Below are 20710 nucleotides of genomic sequence, written 5' to 3' on the forward strand. Positions count from 1 at the left end.
GATGAATGCTTTTTTATCCTGTGCAGAGGGATTCTATTCTTCACATTGGAGCATTTAGACTACCTGTAGTTATCTACTGGTCTTTGACTACACCTTGATTTCAACTTCTTACAATGTATATAATGTATTATTTTCCTACCTTCTGTCAAAATCTCTTCTTCTAGAGGTTCAGAAATGTACGGTACTCTGGTGTCAGGTACATCTGTAAAGCAAATACAATATATAAGCACACATTTGCATGGGGAAAACATAAAAACAAAGTTTTGCAAAATCTGTTAACAAACGTCAGCTATTCAAATTATCCCACTTTTTTTTGTTTTTTTACAAGGGAACTGTACAATTGTATTATTTTGAAGAAAAACAAAAAACGAAACAACCAACACTCTAAGGCAAAAAGAAGGAGGTTTATCCACCGAACAGTCATAATAAATATATAAATACCCTCCTAACTTTTTACAACAGGAGTCACAATTTCTTCATGTACATTAAAAAACTGTGCATCTTTAAATATATGTATTTCCTTTTTATATGATCAATGGACTATAGTGATTTTTTTTAGCTATTAAATAATATTTTAATCATAGATTGCAGTTCATAATTCACACTGTAATTTTTTTTTATAATCAGACTTCCTTTGAAAATACTACAATATGTAATGTATCTGTCTCTTACCTGGTGGTTTTAGTTGAAGTTTCATCTCTGCAAAAACAAATGTGAAACAGGCATTGTATATTTTTGTACATTAATTAATCTTCATTCCAACATGACTTTTGGAAATTCTAGGTAGTTTTTACCATAGCATTAAATGTATTCACATAAAATAATGTTTGGTTATGGTTAAAATAAAGGATGCATTCATGGTTAAAGGCTTTGTTTAAGACATAAGGATAACAGTCTATAGCTGATATTTTGTTTTATTCCCACTAAGAAGATTTTCTTTATACACAAAAAGTCTTTAATTTGCATGATGCTTGAATTGACCTTTTAAAGGGTCGTAACCAGGAGCAAAGGAATGAGTAGATGTGTGTTTTACATCCCTTTCAGATCAAAGAGCCAATGGAAACTTTACATTTAATGTACAACATTGAACTATTGAAAGATCACTAACCTTTAGTTGTCAAGTACAATTCGGCTGTACTTGTGGCTTCACCTCTTGGTTCAAGGCTGGCAATAACTGAATAGACTCCTGTATGATGGAAATAAAGCATATATTATACCAAGTCTATAAGGTAATGCTGTACAACGTAGGGGATAATGGACTACCTAACATTGTCGTAAAACAAAAAGATATTGGTGGTTAAAGCCAATTTACCAATGTTTTCAATCATAGATGATATGAAAGTAATGCATACCTTCATCTTCTGCTGTAACATTGTGAATGGTCATGTAGTGCCAACGGCCTTCATTTCTGAAACTGTATTTGGAGCTTTCCTGGAGTTCTGTTGTTCCTTTATACCATGTTACCACAGCATCATCAAAGGATACTTCGCACTCAAAGGTTGCAGACTCATGCTCGCTCACAACAATGTTCTGAATGGTTTTAGTAAACTGAATTGGTTCAGCTGTGTATGAAAAGGAAATGCGATTTTTTAAATATTATGTAACATTTATTATATGTACTCAGTATACCTACTAGGTTGTTCTAATAACAATATTTACAAAGGTTATTTAAAATGTTTCCAGGAATTTAGAAACATTCAAATGACTTATTCTTAAAAATCTGAGCAAAAGTTTAGATATCACAGATTTTATCAGTATACTAACCTTCGATAATCAAATCAGCAGTTGTTTCCAGATTTTCATATTTGCATGTGTACTGTCCTTGATCTTCTGTTCTGACATCTTGGATGATAAGTTTGTGTATCTTCTCATTGATTTCTGTCCTGTACCTTCCCCGTGGCTCAATTACTTTTCCATTTTTGTACCACTTGGATTTCACATTTGGAATAGAAAACTCGCAGACTAGAGTACTACTGACTCCTTCTTTAATTGAGCTGTCTTCAAGATGCTTTTCTACAGCTGGTTCTAGACAGGAAAAAAGTAAGACTGTTAGCACACCAAAGTTAAAAAATACATACAACTAAAAGAAAACAAAAGAAATATGCTAAACATACTTACCAATCACAGTTAGTTTGGCGCTAGATATGTGTGGTCCACATACAACCCTGTAGTTGCCTAGATCTTGAATTTGGCAATTCTTAATCTTAAGAATATGTCGATCCTCCTGGATACTGATAGTATATTTCTCATCAGAATCCAGTTTTTGGGTTCCTTTGTACCAGGACAGCTTGATTTCAGGGTAGTTGATCTTGATTTCACATTCAAAGACAGCATCTTTCTTTGTTTCCACAGTTTGATCTTCAATATCCTTAATCAAGTTAATAGGCTGCAAAAACAAACAATGAAATGAATGAATTTCCTGTTTCCATCAATAAATAGATCACTAATTGTATGTAATTATTTACAAGCAGGGTCCTTACATCAGCCTGTGTAAGTCGTTGCTGAATGAATGATACAAGCTCATCAAACTCTTGCTCTTCAGTCTGAGATCTTCCCTCAAATTCAAGTTCCTATACATTGAGAAATATAAAATGTTTTTAAAAGATTTACACATATATGATTGACAATTCATTTTTATGATTAGCAATCAATTCCTGCATTGCAATTAAATGTTTGAAGCATATGAACAAAAATGGTAATGTCATATTGTAGTCAAATGGCCCATCAACTTTGGCCATCCATCATTAAATAAGCATAGGTTATATTCTTTTTTTTTCCTGCCCTGAAAAGCATTTTTTTGGATAATTAATGCATATACAAGTCTGTAAATAGTATTTCCTGTCACTATTTTAAAATAAATTGTACATCTGAATTACTTATTAAAAAGCGACCTCTAAAGGGACATCTGGTGTTCTATTTAAAATGGACACCAGATGACAACTGGAAATCGGTCCTCATTCTATACAATAAAAGCACGGGACCAATGAAAGCTAAATGACACAAGCAGAATGAAGAATAAGTAAGGTCCTACTTAGTAATTATTAATTTACCACTACAGTTTTTCAGTTCAAATTTGGTAATGAAGTATGTATTCATTTTTTCTTACATTCATTATGCAACTTCGCTTAACTTACTGATATTGTGCACATATCAAGAGGTCCTTGTTACTCCAACAAATTTCGTGCCAGCTTTAAAACTTAAAACTACTGGTAGAGCACTCAGACGTGGCATCAAAAAAATAATGCCCTCCAAGACGTGAGATGTAAGCATAGGTAATCTTTTGGCCATTAACCTTTTTAAATAGGTGTATTTAGCAATAATCCAAGTGAGTTCTGTTTTGATTCCTCCTGGCTGCAACTGTAACCATGGCAGTCTAAATTTAGAACTCTGTTGCTGAAAATGTTGCTGTGTAGTTCCTGGTTCTAATAAATTGCCTTTATTTTGGAATTTGTTGGAGTGCCTGGATTATTTTCTACATTTAATACATTTAGAACTCTGGCACAATTTGCTGCCTGTACTGTGTACCATATTTTCTTTAAGCATTAACCCATAAAAATAAATAAAATAATAAATAATTTTATATCACATTAGGACAGAAAGTGAAAGACAACGTACCATTCTACGGCTTTCCTCTTCCCTGCTGGCCTTCAGAAGCTCAAAGGCTTGGAGCAAGCCACGGAAATCTGTAATGCCGTACATACGGGCATATTTCTCATATTCTTTGGGATCCACATTTTTCAGAAGTTCCATGATGTCAATGGCTTTCTCCTCCTCTTCTTCCTTCTTCCTGGTTGGAGTCCTGCAATAAATTTCAGCATATAAAATAAAAATGCACTCATTGCATTTATTTATTTTAATATACCAGTTGTAAATTGAAAGAGAAATTCTTTTTTTGTTGGAGCTTCCTCTTAGCGATATGGCTACTGCAAACAATGTCTTTTCATTGTAATTTATTACAAAACACGCTTTTATAAAAGTATTAATAGTGACATTGTATCAATAGCATCTTATTTGATTTGGATACACCTTCTCCCATTGTACGAATATACAAATCAATACATTCTTTACTGTAACTGGATTTAGACTTTGCAAAATTGCCCAATATTCTACTCACTTTTTCAGTTTTGCTCTAAGGTCTCCTTCAAGAGTTTCAAATTTCTTTTCTTCAACTCCAAGGTTAGTGCTGCACTCAATTTCACCATGTTTGTTAAAGGCTACACATCTGTACTGTCCAGAGTCAGTTTTGGTTACGTCTTTAATTTCTAGCTTGGCTTCTGCACCTTTCTGTTGAACAACGATACGACCACCGTGGTTGATTTGTCTCCATTTTCCCTTCATCCATTTTACGTTTGGAATTGGATCGCCACCAACTTTAGCAATGAAAGTTGCTGTGCCCTCTACGGGAGAAAAAGGAATGTTATATATACATGCAATAATTGATAACTCTTAAAGCACTGCTGTGTCACTGCTCCAGAAAAGCTCTATATCCTCATCCTGTAGGACAATGAAAGAGTATTCCTGCGAAGAACTAGATAAACTGTACAATCAAGAAGGAAGAGTTTGCAGCAAAGAATGTGGTCCCGAGAGTTGGTGAAGAGTAGGTGGAGCTAAATACAATTTCCCCTACCTACATAAGAGAGTCACCTGTCAAGGAAGTGTCAGACACAGAACCTCCAGGTTAAAAAAGGCAACCCCCCAAGAATGCTAGTCGAGAAGCAAGATAAAGTAATTTGCTATTGGATGCACACTTACTTTCAGCCACTTTAACACTGGATGGTTCAGAGACAAAGAATAGTTTTCCTTCAATGGGGGCTTTCTTTGCAGGTGCAGCTGCTGCAGCTTTTTCTGAAAGATTTTAAAAAGGTAAATTAATCATTGAAATCAATAGAAGTAAAAAAAAATTTCAATAATTGAGCATCACATTTTTTAGCCTAAAGACAATTAATCTATGAGAAAAAAAAGACATACTTTGTTGTAAATCAGCATGGCAAGTACCTAATGCCATTATCATGTGCGGTGCAGTGGTACAAATGTTGATGCCATGCTTTTTCTTTTACCTTTGATAGTCACTATTGCTTTAGTTGATTCACTGCCTGCAGAATTTGTTGCTTTGCATACATAATCTCCTCCATCAGTTTTTGCAGCAGATTTTAATTCAAGTGAAGCAGATCCTCTAATAAACAATATGCTACATGTGTTAGATGATTTGATTTCGCGTCCAGCCTTTAACCACTGGATTCTGATCGGCTGTGAGCCCTCCACATGACAGCTGAGATGCAAACCTTCTCCTTCTGCTACTGTCACTGGTGCGAGAGGTACATCAAAAACTGGAGGCTTTTTGGGTTCTGCAAAAAGTTACAAATAGCATGCGTTTATTAAACAGACATATAGCAAAAACAAAACAAAAAAGAGAAAAAGCAAGAAGTAACAATAAAAATCTACTTGTTTCACCTAACAGCGAATTATTCAAACTGAATTTCAGGTTTTAGGCGAAAATAGCCAAATTAAAATTTAATTAAAATTTTATTAAAATTTTTAAAAAAAGTACTCAGATTCTGCTATTATTTCCATTTTGGCTATATCCGATATTCACTCTGAATTTGTGAATTAGGTATTAGGCTTGCTTTTTTATTTATGAATAATTTATGTTAGTTTCCAGTGACTTGTGGAACACTACTACAAGTTTACTATCACAAATCCTGTTCCTAAAATTTAATTAAATGTACATTGATTGGTGCTCCATGTGAACTCATCTGCGTAGATTGTCCAGGTGTTTGCCAGTGGTAGCGTAGCATGCACTTGAATAGGGTTTTATTCACAAAAAAAATATTTTTTCACATTTCTTCCATGAGAAATTATTGTTCCAAAACCCCTACTGTTACACATAACACCCACCTTTGATAAGGACGGAAGATGTACACAGAGCACTGCCTGCATCGTTCGACACCTTGCAGGTATATAGGCCAGCATCAGTCTGGTTAGATTTCTTCACGTGGAGAAGCACTACATTGTTTCGGAATGAGATGTCATGGTTTGGTGACTGCTGGACTTCCTGATTGTTTTTGTACCATGAAACAATCAGTGGCTGAGAACCAGCAACACGACCTTCAAGTTTAAAGGCATTGCCTTCAATTTCCTCAACGGTTTCAGACAGCTTCTTTGTGAAAGTTGGAGGAACTTTTCGTTCTGAAAAACAAAAGCAATATTGATTAGCTTGGCAAAACACTTTATTTTATGCTTATTGGTATTATTGCGAATCTGAACCATACAAAATTAGATCATAATTTTACAAATACATATAATGAATTGTAGTGAATTGAAAAACAAATTGGTTAATTTAGGCTTAAATAGCCAAGCTATCATGATAGCTGAGTTTGAGGTTTTTATTTCCATATCAGTTATTTTGGCATCAAAATTGCAATTTGGCTTAATGTATTACACTTCTGTGTTTATTGTAGAAACCTCTCCATGTTTTTAAAGACACTTCTATTCAAAAACGTATTTTCCTGTTTAACTCAGTACTTGGAATAAAATGTATTTATGGCACCAAAGGTTGACACAACATTTAACTATATTATATTAACTTACAGCCTTCTACTCTATAAATATACTTCATGTGACTATACATTGTACATTTCTAAAAAAAAATATTTGTTACTATAATCATTCATATTATCTTAATGCCATTTTCCAAAACGTGTAAATCATGGTTAAAGTTATATAACTAAAACCATTACAAAACATCTTTAATCTGAATATTTATTTGTACTAGTATAAACACGTGGATATTTCTTCTTTTCCCCCTTTAGAGTGTTTCTTTAGTAGTACAGCACCATTGGAGTTATTCAATAAATAACACATTATCATGAATTGACCAGAGCATTGTAAAGTTTCAAACTCCCAAAATGTCCTACTTCAATGAGTAACCTGTAGATGTGAAAACATTACTATATATCTGCATTTCTCTAGTAACATTTCATATCACTTAATTTCTACTTTCAGATCATTTTTCTTTTTTGTGAAAATAATATCAAGTCAAATCTTTAATCATGTTTAGTCTACTGATGTGCATTGTAGAATGTTTTGATTTTCAGTATTTTCTGACACATAATTTTTTGGAGCTAAACATAATACCGTAATTGGGATGTAATCAATACCTTGCACATTGAGTTTAGTTATACAAGAATCTCTTCCAGCATCATTGCTGGCGGAGCATGCGTACTGCCCTCCATCTCCATTTTCTGTCTTCAAGATGGTAAGGCGTGATGTATTCTCTGTGTATGTAACTTTGAAATTTCCTCCACTCTTGATCTCTTTGTTATCTTTTGTCCAGGTCAATATAATTGGTTGTGTTCCGGTAACGTGGCACTCAAACTCTGCAGGATCTCCCACAGGGACATCTACTGGTGAAGGTTTCACATCAAAGAATGGAGGATTCTTGCCCTCTAAAGTATAAATAAGTTTAAAATAAAATGTGTTTTAGTCATGTTAAAAAAGGTGTGAAGATATAATTTAATTTTGTAAAGAGACAACAGACAAACCTGTAAGAATGAGTTTGGCATTAGAAGAGGCAGTGCCAACAAAATTGGTGGCTGTACAGGTATACTGCCCAGCATGATGTCTACCGGTTTGCAAGATTTGAAGAGTAGCTGTTTTATCTATATATGATGTCTGAATATTAGAGTCATCTCTTAAAAGAACACCATCTTTATACCAAGAAACCTCAATGGGCTCTGACCCAACTATTTGACATTCAAATGACACCGGCAAGCCAACCGTTTCCTGAATGTCCTTCACTTTTCTTGCAAATGAAGGTGAAAGTTTACGCTCTGCAGAAAGACAAGTATGATGCTGTAAAGACTGTTTATTGAATTATGTACATTGCATAAAGCAACAATGATTGATGGAAGCCATTGAAGGTTAATAGAAGCACATGTACATGTACTGCAGTTTTGCAAATGGATTATTTTCTTTTGCATTCATAAAATAGTTTTTACGTTATGCAATTAGCGCAATAATGTTTTCCACTCACAACAAATAATTTACTCATCATCTTTACCTTTCACAGTTAGAAGTGTTGAGGAAGAAGCCTCTCCTACTGGGTTTTCTGCTTTGCATACGTATTCACCAGAATCGTGCATCTCCGTTTGAGTAAAAACAAGTGTTGCTACGTTATTCTTAAAGTGTATTTTGTAGGCATCAGTTGCTCTTAGTTTAGTATCTCCCTTGTACCAAGAAACTTTGATTTCTGGTGTGCCTTGAATTTGGCACTGCAATGAAGCTGCATCTCCAGCTGTGACTTCAGCAGGTTCCAGAGGTGTAATGAAATATGGTGGTTCTAGTGTGAATAAAACAAAATAACAATTGGTAAATGTTGGAAAGAGGCATGATATATTATAGTAAACATATAAGCCTAAACAATAAGGGGATACACACCTAACACTGATACTGATGCTTGGCATGTATCATGTCCAATTGCATTTTCAACATGGCAGGTATATATGCCATCATCATCATTAGTGCTGCTGGAATATTCAAGAATACAAGAATTTTCTGTAGTTGTTATGCTGCATCGCTCAGATTGAGAAACCTCCACACCATTCTTTTTCCATGAGACATATATTGGAGGAGTACCAGTATATGTGCATTCAAGGACAACTGGTTTTCCCGTGTTTGTCTGATAATTGTTCAGTTTCTTTACAAACGCTGCAGGTTCTATAGAATCAAAAAATTAAATGAAATAACAGTGGTTAAATTCATTTAAACATGACGAATAAGTCTTGAAGTAAAAAAAAAATATATATATATTTTTGTTTCATGGACTAACCTTTCACAAACATGTGTGTCAAGCATACATCCTTTCCGGCGTCATTACTAACATGACAAGAGTAATCACCGCTATGTGATGTTTTAACGTTGTACAGCTCTACAACAGCCAATGACTCTGTCAATGTGATATTGCAATCACTTCCTTGCAAGAGTTCCGTGCTGCCTTTATACCAGGACACATTAAAAGGTGGAGTTCCACGAATAACAGCTGCAAATGTAACAGTTGCTCCAGGGAGAACCTCAACAGGTTCTGGTTTCTCAACAAAGGAAGGTGGTTCTAAAAATAAAAAATGAATCCATAAATTAATAAATAGTAAATAAAGTACTTATTGTTGGAGAGATGTTTATTTCCATTCCATTCAGAATTAATTAATTTTCCATCCACCCATTAACTTCCTGTTGTAAGATCAGGATACATCAACACTGAACTTCAATTTTAAACTCTTTCTCTTTCTAGTGACATTTTGTTTTCTGTACTTGACATTTGTTTTTGGGGTGTTGAAAACAACTAACCTTTGACAGACAGGGTTGCACTGCATTGGTCAGAACCAGCAACATTGGTGGCATGGCAGGAGTACTTCCCAGCATCGGATTGTGAGAGATCACTCACTGTCAATGAACATGTGTTATCTGTCAGGGCTGATTGGTACTTCTCACCACTGACAATTTCATTCCCGTTAAAAGACCAGGAAACCGCAATTGGTGGTGATCCGGACACTTTGCATTCCATTGAAGCAGTTGATCCAAGAAGACCATACGTTTCCTTCAATTTGCGTGTGAAAGATGGAGGAATAATACGATCTATACAGGAGGAAAAAAAAGAATATATTTAATTATGAGAAAAAAAATGCGACTATTTGTTATTCATCTCTTTGTAAACAGAACTTTGTTCTAAACCAAAGAAAACTTGACGATAGTAATTTGGTGAAAGTTGTACTTTTATAGATTTTAAAGACTATCATAGGAACCACACAATTAAATGTATTCTTAATACAAACCTAGGACATCAATGTTGACAGTACAGCTGCTTTTTCCTACATTGTTCTTCACTTCAAAAGCATATTCACCACTGTCAGCCTTTCCACAAGAAAGGATTTTCAGAGTAGAGACTTTGCCAAAGAAGCTAATTTTGTATTTCTCATCAGTTGTGAGTTCTGCACTATCTCTAAACCATGTGGTAATGAGTTCTGGAGTTCCACCAACGGTACACTCCAAAGTGCAGGAATCTCCAGCAGTTACTCGAGTCAGTTGTGGTTTTTCCACAATGACGGCTGGCTCTGAAAGTAGAAATTAGGCGTATTTCAGTTAGGAACAATAAAAGTTATGACCAAGTATTACAGTACAGGATATATAAAAAAATGTGAAGTTATTCAATAAATTAAAAACTACTACACATTCCCGAAAGGCAGGAATCAATTTTGTTAAGTCTTTGATATTTGCTCTGCATCTCCCTTTTTTGCTGTTGTTTTTTTTTTTTTTTTTTTGAGTTTACAGCTTATTTATTTAACAGGTTTATCATATTGCATTTATTCAGTGGAAAAAGGCAAACATGTGTCTATTTTATGTTACATATGTTTAAATAATAAACTACCAACCTAAAACGGATAAACTGGCAAAGCACTCCTGTGAACCAGCTTCATTTTTGATCTGGCAGGTGTATTTCCCTGTGTTTTCTGGTTTGGTAGTTGCAAAATTGAGAGTTGCAACGTTGTTCACAAATGAAAAGTGAATGTTTTCGCTTTCTCTTATGACTTCCGCTTTATCCTTCAACCACGTTACAGTTATTGGTGGTGTTCCATCAACAACAGCTTTTAATTCAGCTGGTTCTCCCACAACAGAAGTGAAGTTTTCCAGTTTCTGGACAAAGCGTGGAGGATCTGTTGAACAAATAAATAATGTCAATACCAAAGATAAAGAATCCAATATTTGTTATGGTAACAAAATCATTCATATACCACAAAATGCAGCCATGGTTATAACCCACCTTTCAGCATAATAGTACAGAGGCATGTGTCACCTCCTACGTCGTTTGATGCTTTGCATTGATATTCTCCAATGTCACCAGAATCTAGTTTAAGGATGTGGATGGAGGCAAGATAATTCTCAGTTATGATCTTACATTTCTTGCTGCTTTTAATCTCTCTTCTGTCTTTGTACCATGACACATCAAATGGAGGAGTGCCTTTTAGCTCACATTTAAGAGTTACATCAAGTCCTTTCAATGTCAGTATTGGTTCTGGCTTTGCAACGAAAATTGGTGGTTCTAAAACATAGACAGCATACAGTGTTAGTTAATTTTTTATACTTCCATAGTTAACTTGTTGTTATGTTTCTGTAATAACAAATATTACTAAGGAATCAAAAAATAAAAGAGCAAACAATATTTTAGATGTGCGTTGTTTTAGTCAATCGATATGTCATATACCTAGCAACATATATCAAGTTAGGAATGCAGACATTCTGGTATATTTGATAAAATATGCAAATGCATATATTTACTGCAGTATGCAGTAAAAGAATCATATAAAGGCATACAAAATAATTCTCACCTTTCACTTTTATTGAAGAACTGCAACTTGCACTTCCAGCATCATTATGAGCTTCGCAAGTGTAGTCTCCACTGTCCTCAATGCTAGCGTTGAGGATCTCAAGCACGGCTACTGAATCGATAAAGGACAGAGCATATTTTTCACCATGTTGAATTTCTGTATCATTTTTGAACCATACGACTTTGATCTCAGGGGAACCACCAATTTTGCAATCAACTCTATCGGATTCTCCTTGTTTGATGACCTTTGGAGACTCCAACTTTTTAACAAATCTAGGTGGCTCTGTAAAATTTGTACAAAAGTAAATATTAGATACCAGTTCCAAATTGGGTAAAAAAATAAATATGTGCAGTCCAAGTTAAATATCAGATCCCTCTTCAGATATACTCAAAAAGGGCACCAGTCATGCCTCAAACAGATTGAGCATAACATTTTATTTATATATCGTGCTAGCTGCTTTGCTATCAAACGGATAAGGAGACAAACTTTAAAAAACATTATTTCTCCAGGTGTCTGTCAATGCCTTGGCATGTCGAGACAATGACTGACAAGGGAAAGCAGGAAAAAAATAATAATTGAGGGAAAACCTGGAACATTCATTTCTCAGCAATGGTGCTGTTGTAGAGACAAAAATGTGTACAATATACAGATTAAGAAACAGCACATACACAAAAATCCAGTTTACATTTTTACAAGGCTACTTAAAATCACCTATCTCAATAAACAAATATATGGATTTGGTTCTACTATAGGGCCATATCATCTCAATATCGGTGGCTCCTACACTAATTTTAACGTGAGAGACAAACTAAAAAGTGGTAGTGCTAAATTAACTAAAGTATATTTATTTAATTTATTTGTAAGAGTATTGTGAGTATATACAATGCAAAATGAATGTGATAAAAAACTAAATTCAAAAAAATTGTGCAAAAACTAAACAATTAAAGTGATAGTGCTTTGATATATATATGCTCACAATGAATATCATATATCTGCTCTATGTCAAAAAGCAATTATTATTAAAATCATATTGCTGTCCAAAACCTCTTCAAATTTATACTTTGCTGTGGTGACCTTCAAAGGTGCATCTCAAGCTGGGGTGTGGAGGTCCTTTTGCTCTCCACCCAGACAACGACAGGACATGCGCTATGGTTGCTATGGAAACTCCCTAAACAGCTATTCTAGCACTGGATAGGGAGTATAAGAACAGAATGATGTGATGTCACTTTGTTCTGACAGCCACACGCTGGCAACGAAGCCGGCATGTCAATATCACTGACGGGTTTTGCCTTGCTTGGGAATGCATGCAAGACGACTTTGGGAGAAGCAAGGCGGAGTGGAGGACAGCCAGGAGATGGGTGTTAAATTTTTACAAATAGTAAAACCCATAAAGCAGGCTGAAACTGAAGAAAAATGAATAAATCTTTATATTTTCATATATCCTTGTAATATATGGTGTATTCGATGTATATGTAAGCGATTTCAGGTAAGTTCATTTTTTTCATAATAGATTCACTTTAATCAACCAGCATTGTGTCTGTTTCAGGCAAAAGTGGATTAGTTGACTGCAAGAATGAAATACATTTAAGAAATAGGGATGATAAAAATGTTTATAAATGTTTAAAATAATTGTGAACAGGACTGAGATTTAACCAATGTAGCCATTGATAACTGGGCGTCAACAAGTAATCTCTGAACCATATAATCAACCAAAGTCCATTTATAGAATTGTAGCTGTGTTAAGTAAGCAAGTATATGTAAAAATGGTTTCTTGTAATTGTGTTACCTTGTACACCAAGAGTAGCAGAGCAGGAGTCTTTCCCAACTTCATTGCTGGCATAGCAGGTGTAAATACCAGAATCGACTTTGCCAACCTTTATGATCTTCAAATAAGCTCTGTTTTCAGTAAAGCTAATCTTATAGTTTCCACCAGGACGGATTTCCCTGTTATCTTTCGCCCAGGTTACTTTAAAAGGTGGTGTTCCTGTGACATGACACTCAAATCTGGCAGCTTCTCCAAGTGGGACATTGGTAGACTCAATTTTAATATCGAAAACAGGAGCTGATTTTGGTTCTATAAATGATATAGAAAGAAAAGCATTAACTGATATGTAGGTTTCTGAAATTTTAACAGCATCACATTATCTAGTAAGCACACACAACATGTTTATAATTCAACAAACCTGTGAGTGTAAGATTAGCACTGGAGGATGCAGAGCCAACTGGATTTGTGGCTGTGCAAGAGTATTGACCAACATGGCCAGAGCTAGTGTTCAAAATCTGAAGAGTTGCTACGTTGTCTATAAAGGACATTTGCACATTATTGTCATCACTCAAAAGTACACCATCCTTGTACCAAGAGACTTCAATTGGTTCAGAACCATTTATACGACAGTCAAAAGTGACAGGTAAGCCAACTATTTCTTGGACATCCTTAACTTTTCTTGCAAATGAAGGTGCAACTTTGCGTTCTGCAAAACAATAAATTCAACATCATAAGAACTTACCAATTAAAACTAAGAATGTCCCCATTCAACAAACCATGACATATAACTAAATAAGAAGTCAAGAGATGTAGAATAGAAAAATCACCTTGCACAGTGAAAAGAGCACTTGAAGATGCAGACCCAACACTGTTTTCTGCTTTGCAGATATATTCACCACTATCATTTTTATCAACTTTGCTGAAAACTAGAGTGGCAACATTGTTTTTGAGATACATTTTGTTAGCTGGAGTTGACCTCAACTTCGTATCTCCTTTATACCAAGAAACTTTAATTTCTGGGGTTCCTCCAACTTGGCATTGCAAAGATGTAGATTCTCCAATTGTAACCTCCACTGGCTCCAATGGTGCAGTAAAATATGGCGGTTCTAAAGAAAAAAAAAATATTGAGATAAACATCAGCAAATGAAAGATACGGTACTTTATAACCTGTAGCACTGTAAATAATAGAGATACAGACCTAGAACAGACAATAATGCACTGCAAGTGTCCTGACCAGCCTCATTTGTTACTTGACATGTGTATTCTCCGTCATCCTCCTGTGTGGCACTAAATATTTCCAGTAGGCAAGATTTTTCTGTTGTAGTTATGCTACACCTGTCAGATTGGCTTAGATCTCTGCCATTCTTTTTCCACGTTACATGAATGGTAGGAGAACCAACATATGTGCACTCCAAGGTGATGGGTTTCCCCAATTCAATATGGGAGTCATTTAGTTTTTTCACAAAAGTTGCTGGGGCTATAGAACAATAGCAGAAGAAATAAGAATAAATATGAGTAGGGAGATATGGTATGAGCTTAAAGAATGTATAAAGAAGGTGAAAACCTATCTAAAGAGTAAACCACAACTAACCTTTAACAAAGAGGTGGGTAGTGCATGAATCTTTACCAGCGTCATTGCTTATCAGACAAGTGTAGTCTCCACTTTGTAAAGAATCTACATCATACAGCTCCAGGGCTGCAAATGAGTTTTTCAAAGAAATGTTACAGTTACTTCCTGGCAGCAATTCACTGCTCCCTCTAAACCAGTTTACTTTATACGGAGGAGTTCCCTTGATCACACTTGTGAAGGTTACATTAGAGCCTGGCAATACTTCTTGAGGATCAGGAGTCTTCACGAAAGATGGCGGTTCTAAATATAGATCAATAAAGGGACAATATTGAGGATGCTTTACATATATGTTAAAGAGTTATACAAAAGGTATAAAAAACATTCTGTCAAATATTTGATATAAGGAGTCTCCCATCTCTAAGAAGCTCTTTACTGACCTTGAACGGTCAAATGAGCACTGCATTCATCAGCTCCTGCAACATTAGAAGCTTCACAGGTATAGTTTCCAACATCTGTAGATCCCAGAGCTTTCACAATTAAAGAACAGACATTGTCTGAAAAGCCAATTTCATGCTTATCACTTCTTTCTATCCTGTTTCCATTTTGGTACCATGAAACAGAAATAGGAGGGGATCCAGACAGTTTGCATTCCAGCTGAGTGGATGATCCTAGAACACTGTTAGTGTCTTTAAGTTTTCTTGTGAAAGATGGTGGAATAACACGATCTGTGAAGGTGTAGAAAGCGTGGGTAAGACACAAAAATATTTCCATATTCTTTCTTAAATTAGAACAGGCAAAGATATTAGTTGGATCATATGTTTAACTAACCGAGAACATCGACAGAAACTGTGCAGCTGCTCTCGCCAACCTCGTTCTTCACCTCGAAAGTGTATGCCGCACTGTCACCCTTCTCACATGATAGGATTTTAAGGGTTGCAGTTTTGTTGAAGAAGGTAATTGAGTACTTTTTGTCACTCCGTAGTTCTTTGGCATTTTTATACCACTTAGTGACAAGCTCTGGTGAGCCTGCAACTGTACACTCTAGAGTACAGGTTTCTCCAGCTGTAACTCTTGTAGGTTCTGGTTTCTCTACAATGCTTGCTGGTTCTAAAATAAAAAAATAAAAATAAAAGCATGCCCTGCTTTTAACAAATTACTTCCAAAGAAAATTGCTTATGCTTTTAGAATTATTTTCTCTGGAGTCTGGTTCATAACTCCATCTTAGCTAATACAATAAATTAACCAGATGGTACTTCTACAACTGCTTTACTATTTTGCACTATACAGGGCAAAATTTAGTTTAAAAGAGTCATGAAAATGTATATATTTTCATAAGATTATTTTTTTTTTTTTAATTAGAATGGTGAATAATCAGTGGTTCTGAGTACTATAAGAATAACTCAATTAACTCAATAAATAAAGAATTATAATATTTTAAAGATATAATTATGCATGTATGCAATAAAAAACATTGTTTCTTAAGATATTTGCTCCAGGTTGCTCATCATTTTTTCAATGAAACTGTATTTAGCATCTAGAAACTCTTAATATATATACAGAAATAGTGACGCTTTTACCAACCTATCAAGGAAAGAGCAGCGGCACACTCTCTCGTTCCCACTTCATTTACTGCTTGGCAGGTGTATTTTCCTGCACTTGTAGAGTCAGTGCAAGAAATGTGAAGTGTTGTAATGTTATCAGTATAAGATATTCTGATATTTTCACTCTCTCTGACAATTTCTCCTTTGTCCTTCAGCCAAGTGATCTTTATTGGTTGAGAACCTTCAGTCACTGCCTGCAATTCTGTTTCTTCACCAACAAGACAAGTAACATCGCTAAGTTTCTTAATGAATCTTGGAGGCTCTATTGGAGATAACAAATACCGAGGATTCATAAGAATAGTAAAAAGAGTATAGTAAAAAGGGATCATTTGTAAGTAATGTAGCCATACCAACCTTTGAACTTGATTGCACAAGCACAATTATCACTTCCTACTTCATTCGCAGCCTTGCATTGATATTCACCAATATCTGCTGATTCTACATTTAGAATGTGGATGCTAGCATGAGCATCCTTAGAAGTAACCTTGAATTTTTTGCTGCTTCGGATTTGCCTCCTATCTTTGAACCATGCAACTTCAAATGGTGGAGTTCCGAAGAGTTCACATTCAAAACTGACATCAACTCCTTTTAGAACCTCCACTGGGGAAGGCTTTCTAGCAAAAACAGGAGGTTCTAAAAAGAAACAAATTGGATAGAAAAAAAAAAAATATGATATGAAATATAACCTTTCAGCTCAGTGATCAATAAGCCCCATAAAGAGATAACATATTAAAGGTTACACATTATAAAGATGTTTATGATGTCTTCTTACAACACAAAGAAAGTTTAAGAATCTCTAACTAAGTATTTCCACTAATTGTTAATGTCATTTATGACAATTTTTGGTGCAAGTTTGAAATCTAATATAATGAAAGAAAGAGGTACACTGCCGTAGAAAGTTGATAATTAATTATTTAAAACATAACTTTTAATAGTGAACAAAATCGAAGGTGATATTAAAAACGAATTACTCTCAAATGACCTCAATATACAAGAAGGAAATATAGAGAGATGAAATAGAGAGATAGTATATGACAGATATAGTAAGGCATAATGATTAGTAATACATATCCAACTCTAAATAGGGTGTATTGTTAGGACACTGCAAAAATATAAGAACACAGGATACAAACTAATGTTGCAATGTATCAGGCGAAAGAAGATTTTTATAGGCATATATATTGATTTTCTTTACCTCCACTGTATTTTCAGTTAGTCTGAACAGCATATAACAGACATATTTGCCTTTTTCACATTTCCTAGAACGCAAGGAAATATTTTGTTCATAAGAGACAGACTAGTTAAGGTCTATTGGATACATTAGTGTCTGAAGCATTTCCTGTATTTACAGGCATGCCACAGAATATATTGTCTTAATTTATATAGTTGTATTGACACTTTGATGTATAGAGTCATACGTTTAGAGATTGATTAGCATTGCAACAACTGATACATTGCAACATTAGTTTGTATCCTGTGTTCTTATATTTTTGCAGTGTCCTAACATGCATTACTAATCATTATGCCTTACTATATCTGTCATATACTATCTCTCTATTTCATCTCGCTATATTTCCTTCTTGTATATTGAAGTCTTTTGAGAGTAATTCGTTTTTAATATCACCTTCGATTTTGTTCACTATTAAAAGTTATGTTTTAAATAATGAATTATCAACTTTCTACGGCAGTGTCCCTCTTTCTTTCATTATATTCTGTTCTATTTAGGGTTGACCCCTTCACTGCCTCATTAACTTACCATACACTAGGCTTCCACTCTGTTCAATTTTCTTAAAGTTTGAAATCTAGTAACGTTGTCACTGACCAGATTTCTAATAGTATCAGAAGCCTATAAGTACTACTGAGATTTTTTTTTTACTAAGCAAAGGTCAGTGGTGTTAAAATCAAACATACTCTAGAGAGCATATGAATGAGAATCTCGATTGATATTTAGGAAAAAGAATATATCATGGAAAATGTATGTTTGAGATTTCAAATGTATGTTAAACGCCTCTGAGCACTATAACCACTACAGATCTTTGTAGTGTTTATGGTGCTATAAGTCTGTGAGCATGAGTGCCTGTTATTTGGCACACTGTTTTGGAGAAATATAACAAAAATAAGGTCTCTCCGTGGAATCCACAGCTTGCTCCGTTTTTAACCCTACTGTAAACTACAATTCCAATTTATTAACTGCAAATCTGGTCAGCCTGAATGGTGGTCTGACAGAGCTGGGGCAGGATACCATCAGGTGTAGTAAAATCTAAATTAATAAATTCTCTTTACCACTTCATGCTAACTAGAAATATGTGCATAACACACACTAGCAAATGCATGGAAATGTCCTTTTGCAGCTTTTTTTTTTTTACATCTAAAGATAAATGGTGGCTAGTGAATTCTCAACATTCAAATTATTTCACATTAAATAAATGCTAATTGTAGCATATGTCTAAAAAGAAGCAACAAAGATAAAAAAAAGAATAAGAATAAGAAGCAATACTAAAAAATATGATTAATTGACATTGAACCTTTTACGGTGATCACGGTACTGCAGCTAGCGCTTCCTGCATCATTATGAGCTTCGCAGGTGTAATCGGAACTGTCTTCATTGCTGGCATCGTTGATTTCCAGTACCGCCACTGACTCAGCAAAAGATACGTTGTACTTTTCACTGTGTTGAAGTTCAGTGTCATTTTTGTACCACACAACTCTGATTTCTGGAGATCCACTGATTTTGCACTCAAGCTGTGCAGAGGACCCATGTTTCACAACCCGTGAAGGCTCTAGTTTCTTCACAAACTTAGGAGGTTCTATGAAAGTAGAAGAAAAAAATGACTATCTGGGCAAGCATTTAAGAATTTGTTTTACTACCTTCTAGCTTCCTAAATGATATTTATTTAGTTTACTGTACATACATTTGTGCATATGTTTTTTTGCACTATTGCTATATACATTTGTATGTGAACAGGACATTAAATATTTTCGGTTGTTACTATTCTATACCAAAATCAGTAATATTAAAAACAATTAAGATAAAATTCCATACCTTTGGAATTATGATCTGTACAGGAAAACATGTAGATATGAATGTGACAGACACAGAAAACATGAAGATCACATAAGGTTTCGATTCATGGAAAATATTGGTAATTTAAGTTCCCACAAAGAACTTGACATGCTACCATTTACAGATATTAAAAGAGGCATCTGAAAGATAAGTCTTACTGCAAGCGGAACATTCCAATAGTAAATAAATACCTTTTACGATCAGTTCAGCTGAACAATATTCTTTTCCAACGTCGTTCTCCGCAAGGCAAGAGTACAGGCCTGCGTCCCCTTTGCCTACTTTGAGAATTCTGAGATGTGCAGTATTACCAATATAGGAGATTTGATAATTCCCTCCTGTTTTGATTTCTTTGTTATCTTTGGCCCATGTCACCTTAATGGGCTGCGTTCCAGATATGTGACATTCAAAATCAGCATGTGCGCCAAGAACCGCACCCACAGGTGCTGCTTTTTTATCAAAGAATGGTGGCTTCTTAGGTTCTAAAGATCAAAATGAATAGCAAAGAACTTAGCAAAGGAACATGCTTTGCATCAGTAATCTTAAGGCATTCTACCAACCCATCTTCAAATTGATATAAGGATACAAACCTGATATTGTGAGTTTGGCAGTAGATGACGCAGTCCCAACAGCATTTGTAGCTGTACAAGAATATTGGCCTGCTAGACCCTTTTCTGCTGCCCGAATTCGAAGAGAAGCTACATTATTAACATATGCTATATGGGTATTGTCATCTTCTGTTAAAGGCACCCCGTCCTTATACCAAGAAACCTCAATGGGTTCTGACCCATTTATACGACAATCAAATTTCACAGGTAGTCCAACTGTTTCCTCTATGTCCTTCATTTTCCTTGCAAATGAAGGTGGAAGTTGTCGGTCTGCAAGAAAATAAGGGTATAAGAAAGATACTTCTTTTTTGCTATGGTACTGTTTGCTTACTAAAGAACATTTAAGAAACTACTGAAAAGTGAGTTCATAAATCACCTTGAACGGTAAGCACTGCCCTTGAAGAAGCAGCTCCTACAGAATTTTCTGCTTTGCAGATATATTCTGCACTGTCATTTTTATCCAATTTGCTGAAAGCTAGTGTAGCAACATTGTTGGAAAAATACACTTTGTATCCAGGAGTTGATCTAATCTTAGTATCTCCCTTGTACCAAGACACTATAATTTCTGGGGTTCCTCCAATATGGCATTGTAGAGATGCTGAATCCCCAACACTGGCCTCCAGATCTTCCAAGTTGGTGATGAAGTAAGGTGGTTCTAGCAAAAGAATGACAAAGTAACTAAAACATTCTACACCCAATATTTTTTATTTATGTAGGAAAAATCATA

At 35.0% G+C, this 20710-nt stretch overlaps 1 protein-coding gene across 1 annotated transcript in view; it reads right to left on the reverse strand.

Moving 5' to 3' along the window:
- TTN (titin) overlaps positions 1 to 20710 on the reverse strand; it is a 244075-nt gene that overhangs the window by 140643 nt on the left and 82722 nt on the right. Inside the window, exons 71-105 of the mRNA XM_063429784.1 lie at positions 20360 to 20638; positions 19966 to 20253; positions 19570 to 19857; positions 18840 to 19121; positions 16669 to 16947; positions 16295 to 16576; positions 15542 to 15820; positions 15151 to 15438; positions 14735 to 15013; positions 14342 to 14620; positions 13971 to 14249; positions 13562 to 13849; positions 13165 to 13452; positions 11379 to 11660; positions 10814 to 11092; positions 10425 to 10706; positions 9828 to 10106; positions 9343 to 9630; positions 8828 to 9106; positions 8437 to 8715; positions 8060 to 8338; positions 7542 to 7829; positions 7158 to 7445; positions 5896 to 6186; positions 5058 to 5345; positions 4753 to 4845; positions 4115 to 4397; positions 3616 to 3799; positions 2481 to 2570; positions 2119 to 2386; positions 1765 to 2025; positions 1353 to 1562; positions 1109 to 1186; positions 673 to 699; positions 140 to 202 (exon numbers count right to left, since the gene is read on the reverse strand). Coding sequence (XP_063285854.1) covers positions 140 to 202; positions 673 to 699; positions 1109 to 1186; positions 1353 to 1562; positions 1765 to 2025; positions 2119 to 2386; positions 2481 to 2570; positions 3616 to 3799; positions 4115 to 4397; positions 4753 to 4845; positions 5058 to 5345; positions 5896 to 6186; positions 7158 to 7445; positions 7542 to 7829; positions 8060 to 8338; positions 8437 to 8715; positions 8828 to 9106; positions 9343 to 9630; positions 9828 to 10106; positions 10425 to 10706; positions 10814 to 11092; positions 11379 to 11660; positions 13165 to 13452; positions 13562 to 13849; positions 13971 to 14249; positions 14342 to 14620; positions 14735 to 15013; positions 15151 to 15438; positions 15542 to 15820; positions 16295 to 16576; positions 16669 to 16947; positions 18840 to 19121; positions 19570 to 19857; positions 19966 to 20253; positions 20360 to 20638 — 8637 coding nt within the window. The remainder of the gene's footprint in view (positions 1 to 139; positions 203 to 672; positions 700 to 1108; positions 1187 to 1352; positions 1563 to 1764; positions 2026 to 2118; positions 2387 to 2480; positions 2571 to 3615; positions 3800 to 4114; positions 4398 to 4752; positions 4846 to 5057; positions 5346 to 5895; positions 6187 to 7157; positions 7446 to 7541; positions 7830 to 8059; positions 8339 to 8436; positions 8716 to 8827; positions 9107 to 9342; positions 9631 to 9827; positions 10107 to 10424; positions 10707 to 10813; positions 11093 to 11378; positions 11661 to 13164; positions 13453 to 13561; positions 13850 to 13970; positions 14250 to 14341; positions 14621 to 14734; positions 15014 to 15150; positions 15439 to 15541; positions 15821 to 16294; positions 16577 to 16668; positions 16948 to 18839; positions 19122 to 19569; positions 19858 to 19965; positions 20254 to 20359; positions 20639 to 20710) is intronic.

This window comes from Pelobates fuscus, chromosome 8 (assembly GCF_036172605.1).
Source record: "Pelobates fuscus isolate aPelFus1 chromosome 8, aPelFus1.pri, whole genome shotgun sequence".
Taxonomy (NCBI): domain Eukaryota; kingdom Metazoa; phylum Chordata; class Amphibia; order Anura; family Pelobatidae; genus Pelobates; species Pelobates fuscus.